Source organism: Vombatus ursinus, unplaced genomic scaffold (genome assembly GCF_900497805.2).
Source record: "Vombatus ursinus unplaced genomic scaffold, bare-nosed wombat genome assembly UNPS02000444.1, whole genome shotgun sequence".
NCBI classification, from domain to species: Eukaryota; Metazoa; Chordata; class Mammalia; order Diprotodontia; family Vombatidae; genus Vombatus; species Vombatus ursinus.
In genome coordinates this window covers 1-7,407 of record NW_020940222.1, presented here as the reverse complement: position 1 = coordinate 7,407, position 7,407 = coordinate 1, and the positions used below count along the sequence as shown (strand labels likewise).

Genomic DNA, 7,407 nt, shown 5'->3' with positions numbered 1-7,407 from the left:
CTTCCCGGCACCCCACCGGACCCTGCTCCCTTCCCGGCACCCCACCGGACCCTGTTCCCTTCCCGGCACCCCACCGGACCCTGTTTTGTAACCGGACAGTATAAATATCTCAGATGAAACCCTCGGTGGGACGGCCCCTGGGATGCACGCCTGGGGTCCGTCGCCGGCCGGCTCAAATAAACGCGCTCTCAATTAAAGTCAATTGGGTGTGATGCTCTGATTTCTCTCGGGCGTCCAGTTCAAAGGTACCACTTCTACTTTATACATGCCCATCCATTCTCCCATCCACCACTGTTTTCCAGAAAAGAACCTCTGAAATACAGGCAAAATTTCTTTGTAATAAATGCAGGGCATTCACATTGTTTTGCTGTGATGTAACTGATAAAAGAAAAAAAAAGTTTACTCTGCTAGAATTATTTCTAGTTTATAGAACTAGATCTGGTAATGAAAATTCCCATAAAAAATTTAAAAAAATTGAACAGTGAATTCAATTAAGAAACTTGGAATTAATTTAAAATATAAAATATCTATAATTTTATTATCAAACCAAGTTATACATAATACGTGTCTTTGTGTTGCTCAACTTACATTGATTTCAGACTTGTGAAAGGTCTGAAAAATAAATGTTGCATATATGTTTTTGTTTCCAGACCTTGACCCTTATCTCCAATTTTTGCTCCTTCAAAGCAGGATAGGAACTGCTGCTTTTGGAGCCAAAAGAATGTAGCCATAGAGTTGTTAAGGAAATTGGTCATTTACTGAAAGCCTTTATTTTATGGATTAAGAAACTGAGACCCAGGGAGGCAAAGTGAATTGACCAAGATCAAATAGGTGATGAGCAGTCTAGGAAGGATTTCAATGGCAGAAGGAGGGGGATTGTTTTCTGACTTCATATCTATGGTGCTTTCTGTTACAACAGTTTCCCTTCCCCCCCTCCCCCCCAATTCCAGTCCAGGTGTAGGTCCAGGCCCTGTGAGTTTCTAGGCAAGTCACTTTCAATCCAATCCATTTCCACAAACGTTTATTAAATATTTATTCTGGAGAGGGGACAGAGATTACAAAATTTTTAAGAAGATAAAAAAATTGATTCCTACCCTTCATGGTGATTACTGTCTAAAGCGGGGACAGGAAGAGATAACATTCTCTCAGTCGCTGCCTCTTCATATGCAAAAAGAAGGTAAAGCTGTCGAGAAAAGGCTTTGTAAAATGTCAAGTTCTACATAAATTTCCCCCTTGGGGAAAACTTGGGGAAGAAGGAGAAGGGGACCTTTGGCTTGGTCTAGGTTTTCCACAGCGTTTTAAAAAAATTCTGGGTCATTTTCTGCCTCCGTAGACCAACTACAGCATTGGTGAACGCTTCTTTCTTCTGGGATTCTCCGACTGGCCATCGCTCCAGCCGCTACTCTTCGCCCTCATGCTCTTCTGTTACCTCCTTACCCTGGTTGGCAACTCGACCCTCGTGTTCTTGGCGGTCCGTGACCCCCGCCTCCACGCGCCTATGTACTACTTCCTCTGCCACCTCGCCCTGGTGGACGTATGCTTTACCACCAGCGTTGTTCCGTTGCTGTTGGTCAACCTCGGGGGCTTGGCGAGGGCGCTGTCCCGCGCTGGGTGCATGACCCAGCTCTACCTCTTTCTGGCTCTGGGTTCCACTGAATGCGTCCTTCTGGCCGTGATGGCGCTGGACCGCTCGGCTGCCGTGTGCCGTCCGCTCCATTACACAGCCCTGGCCTCGCCGCGCCTCTGCCGGGCGCTAGCGGCTGCCTGTTGGCTGAGTGGGTTCACCAATTCGCTGGCGCAGACCATATTACTGGCCACGCGGCAGTTGTGCGGGCCCCTGCGCGTGGACCACTTCATCTGCGAGCTGCCAGCCCTGTTGAAACTGGTTTGCGGGGGCGGGGGCGCCGTGGAGCGGCAGATGTTTGCTGCTCGGGTAGTTATACTGCTGGTGCCCTCTGCTGTCATCCTGGTCTCCTATGGGGCTGTCGGCCGGGCTGTGTGGAAGATGAAATCCCAGACAGGGAGGAAAAAAGCAATGGCGACCTGCGGTTCCCACCTCACCGCTGTCTGTCTGTTCTATGGTTCTGCCATCTTCACATACCTGCAGCCCACACATAGTTACTCCCAAGGGCAGGGCAAGTTCGTCTCCTTGTTCTACACTGTGGTCACTCCTGCCCTCAACCCCATCATCTACACCCTGAGGAACAAGGAGGTGAAGGGGGCAGCGAAAAGGCTTCTGGGCAGAGTAGAGTGGAGGGAGAGATAAGGATGGAGTTAGGGAGAGCTTCTCTTCTCAACCCAAGGGTCACATTATTTGTCAGTGGGCCAGTCCATCACTCTGAGTCCTCATGGATTGTGGAGTGGTGAGCTCAAAGAAGTCATAAAACTAATGGCATGAATAGATCTTGCCCATTGAGTGCTCCCAGACTGATGAAGGAGATGCATCCCCATCATCCAAGTCCACATTTGATAAGTGAAGCATAGTTCTCAGCTTAGATATTCTCCCAGTAGATGGGGCTGCTGTTCTAAAGAAGCTTCCAGTTTGATAAACGACATATGGTCCCTGCCTTTGGGGAACTGTGAGAGGAGACTAGACCAACACATAAGAAGCAGACATAACATATAGACTAGGGTAGTCTATGCAATCAACAGACTTCTATACATAAATGGGCAAGGAGGGGACACAAAAAGGATTAGGATGAGAAAAGTCCAGTGGGCATAGTCAGGTCAGTCCTGGGAGAGGAAGGACTTCTTGAGATTTTGAAAATACCAAAGGATTTAAGTAGTGGATAGAAAGCAGAGGGGCATCTAAGAGAAAAGCCATGACCCATATATAAAAGGTATAGAGGTTAAATGAGGAAAGGACAATCTTGGGAAGGAGAGAAAGGGGTGGACGGGATCTAATGAAACTTCAAAGCCCCACTAGAGGGTTTGGGGATTGTTAAAGGAGGTGAGCTAAATAGGAATGACAACAGACAAGTAGTCCCCCATCTTTCCTAAACTCTTGTCACAGGCAGGAGAATAATCGCCCAAAACTATTTCCTGGAAGACTTCATTTCCCTTATGGTACCAACCACTCTTGTAGGAGAGAAAAACAGAAGCACATCTTTCCTTGTTGCCCCTATTTCTCAAGACACATAAAGGAGTATTCATTTAAAAGATGGGAGAGGTATAAAATACATAATTTTACATCAGATAAAGTCAAAAGCAGGACAAAAGAACAGTTTTCTTTCTTTCTCTTTCATGTATTATAGTTTAGTGGTGGCAGGATAATTAGTTCTCTTCATGATCAATTTATCTCCATTGTGGTACAGGAACAAAAAAAGAGTCTCTTGTCTGTTAACCTGGAGAAACCAAGATATTCTCCCTTTTCCCAATATCCAATTTACTGCAGTGGAAGAATTCTTCAACTGAGCGTCAAGAGAAAAAAATTTCTAATGTAGTCTTTAAAATTTAATTGCTACATGACCTAATTTTATATCCCCTTCAATAACTATAACCCAACAGGTTCCTATGTACAAAAAGCATTTAAAGGATTTTATTTAAATATCACATTAGCAGTATACTGTTATAAAATTATTATGCTTGAAATGAATTCCTTAGTTACTTTTCCTCCAGCCATCTCTTTTTCTACTTGCTCTCTACTACTGTACTTCACCACCACCACCACTACTCCTCTTCCTTCTCTATTTTGTCTACTTTCTTCTCTTCCTCATTTCCCCCACTGAAACAAACAAAACCCCTGTAAGAAATGTAAAATATAAAAAATAAAAATACATAAGTGAGGCAGGAATTGAGAATAAAGGATTGAGTAATAGAGGATTCCTCTCCTCTGGCTCCTCTTAGTGGGCTTTAGTTGCCTTCTCTCCCCACTTGCTCTTTCATTTTCAAGAGAGGTAAAGGATCTTGGGCTGAAAGAAAGTGGGCTGCCTCTGGCTCTTTTGGCAGAGCCCTCCTTGAAATGTGTTTGATAGCACAGGATCCCTATAAGGGAATTAATTAGGAAGAATGAGAACTTTCTAACCCTTTATCAGATTGAGAGTTGGAAAAAGACCTTACTTACCCCACCTGAACAGGAGAGGTGAGGTTCAAAGGCAGATTAAATGCCTCTAGGTTTTACTAAATTGTTTGACTATTCTGTGTTCCAAAAGAACTAGGCTCTAGGAGTAAGGATTTACCATCTGTAGGGGAAAAGCCTTCCACAGTAAATGATCTGGGAACTAATAGATTTCATGATGGCAAGCAAAGCTTGTGAGGGATTTTCCCTCACCTGATATTGGGTGTATGAAGGGCCTTGTCTGGAAAAGAGAAGCTTAAGCCACTGCGTTCTAAGCTAAGCAAGAAATGATAAAGCCCATTTTTCCTTTTGTAAAGAAGAGGTAGCAAATAAGCGTTTATATAGTGACTCAGGCTCTGAACTCAGCTCAGTGAAGATGAACTCAGGCAGGAGCAGCAGCACAATGACATTGCCAAAAGACATCAGTGGCAGTGAAGTTTCGGAGAGGGGAGTAACCTCTTCTCCAATGTGCCTTGTCCATAATTGTTCTGTAGGGAACTCTGGGCCTAGAGTCAGGGAGACCTGAGTTCAAATCCTGCTGTAGTCATTTTCTAGCTGTGTGACCCTGGGCAAGTCACTTAACCCCAATTGCCTAAAAACAAAAAACAAACAATAAAACACAACAAAACAAAACAAAAGTCTCTGTGGCTGGGAGCACCTTGGTTTCCACAAAGATGCTACTGTTAAAATCCAGATTCCCACCTCTAAGTGTGGATAATTTTGCCAAATGGCTGCTACTGTCAAACCAATGATTCCAGAAGCTTTGTGCCAAAAGACTTAGTTTTGGAAATCTTTATGCCCTTCCATTCTTCCTAAGAGGTTTTGTTCAAGTGACTATAAAAAAAAACAAAACCCCTCCTCCCCTAGATTTATTGCAGCACTATTGATGGATTTACTGAGTGATGTTTATTATTTAATCTTCAAGAGAACATTCTGGATTTTGCATGTTTTGTTTCCACATATTTTTGTTTCATCATCACCACAACCCTCTTTGGTCTAAGCTTCCTATTTTGATGTACAAACTGACTTATATGTGAATGTATACATTGAGTAATCCAGATTTGATGATATTTCTGAGGAAGTATGAAAGGACAGAATTGTGAAGGAGGTAGATTATGAGTTTAAGGGAAATATTTTCTCCCCAGAAAAAAGTAACCTTTGAAATCAAAGAAACAGCTGGAGACCTTCAGATTAGCATGGATAAGATGAACCTAACTGATCTTATCTTGAAGGAAGTCTCCACTATCTTAGAGATCTCTTGCCCTACCACAGTAGTTTGACTAGACAACCGCAGAGAAATGCATTGTTCCACTAGAAGAAACTTGATCTTTGGAAACTCCAGAGACCCCAAGATTAACATGCTCTAACCCCACATTTAACACATTCTTCCCCAAATTACCTAACATCCTGTCCCTATTATTCAACCTCCCAAAAAGGAAAGTGGCTGAGCAGCCTCATTTGATAAGTTGCTTGTCTATCTCTTTTTGTTCAGGACCTTGCTATTCAACTGGCAACCACCCATCCCCAGTCAAAGGAACTATGGAAGGAGGAATTCCTTTCTGGGAAGATCTTTAGACCTCTGGTTTGAGGAGTTACCCAATGATACCCCACCCTCATTGCTTCCTTCTCTTGTTTTCCTGGGTACCTGTCTTCATAAATCCCCCTTTCTGCTGCCTTTGGGCAGCTTCCCATGCATTTTTATGCATCCATCACTCTCAGAGACTCCCAGCCAATTCTCACATCTCTCACTCTTCTTTTTCTTCCCTGATAGAAGGTAAATTCCTTGAGGAAAGGGATAGTTCCATTAAAAAAAAAATTATCTTTTGTTTTTACTAACCTAGATGCATCCTTACACTTTCCACTACCCCAAAAGCCCATTACAAAACAGATAAGAATGAGTTATAAGGATTATCAAGCCATTGTTTCTTGGCTATACTTACTTCACTTTGCATTAGTTCACATAGGTTTTTATATGCTTTTCTGTATTCATAATATTCATTGTTTTTAACAGCACAATAATATTCTGTTACATTCATGTACCATAATTTGTTTCATTTCTTTGTATCCCTAATGTCCAACATAGTGCCTGGAGCATACTAAGTACATAAAAATTCTGGTTGATTGATTTTCTTCAGTGCCACCTTCCCTCCTGCTTATTACCATTGAATAGCACACTTATGCCCCACCCTTCATTTTCTTTCTCCATAGCTTGTAACCTCTCTCTCCTCATTCTCTAGCTCCTTTCCTTTTCTCCCTACCCTATTTCTAAAAAAAAAAAAATCCCAATCCTGAGTCTCAGAGCCCATCCCTAGGAGAGTCCATTCCCTTTCAATTCTATTACTATAATTAACTAATTATCATAATGTAGTCCTTTTATTCTTGATACATTTATAACAACAAGCATGTACTGAGATCCACAAGTGGTACTAGGGAAAGAAAGATAAGGGGCTGAGGTCCTAGCATCTCCTCTGCACAAGGAAGGACAAAAGGGGATAAGAGACATCTAGACCGCATACTGTCTTTCTGCCATAGAATGTGCATTACAAACCTACATTAGAAATGTACTCAGAAGCCCCAAATTTGTGTGTAAGGCCAGAGGGAATATGGCCAGACAATAATGGAGGGAATTTAGCCCCAGAAGGTAATGGAAGGAGAGAGGGATAATCTTAGCATGTTCAAGAGAGGATGGAAGTGGTTATGGGATGAGTGGTACAGAATATTATAGAAGAGGGAGGAAAAGGGAAAGAGACTTAAAAGAATGTTACGGGGAATGAAGCACGTAGAATGCTGTAGAGAAGACAGAAGAAGAATCAGAATGTTATAAAGAAAGAACAGAAAGGGAAAGGGAGTGAAGAAGAATCCTAGAATGAGAGGGAGAGAGGGAGGATTATAAGATGATAGAGAAGAGGGAGAATTGGGTAGGAACAGAATATTAGAAATGATGGAGTTATGGCACCTGGACTCCTAAAAGGAAAAGACCATGTCTTTGGGACTTGGACCCCTAAAAGCTCCTGTACTTTCCCTCACTGGTGTAAGACTATGTCTTTGCCTGGAACTTTCACATATTGGCATTTTGCCTGAGGAATCTGGCCAACCTAGATACTGAATAAACCTTTTAACTGCCCTTTCACTGTGGCTCTCAGACCCAACCCAGACCACTTAACTCCTTTCATTGTCTGCACCAGGCCCACCCAAGGCTACTTGCCAGTCCCTAATCCCATCCAGACCTATTTTCTGTTGCCCCTGGACCACTCTAGGCTATTTGCCACTCCTTAATCCCATCCAGATCTTCTCATAGTCTTTTTTATATGTAAGTATAAGTCCCATCCTCAACAAATTCACAGATTTAC

The 7,407-nt window shown here is 42.8% G+C and overlaps 1 protein-coding gene across 1 annotated transcript; it reads left to right on the top strand.

The window, feature by feature from the left end:
- Positions 1-1,294: 1,294 nt before the first annotated feature.
- Positions 1,295-2,245, top strand: LOC114035820 (putative olfactory receptor 2I1; the record flags this gene model as incomplete). Its single annotated transcript, XM_027852243.1, is given in 1 exon segment — positions 1,295-2,245. A coding segment is annotated over 1 exon segment (951 nt), but the record flags the coding sequence as incomplete, so codon positions are not given.
- Positions 2,246-7,407: the final 5,162 nt, after the last annotated feature.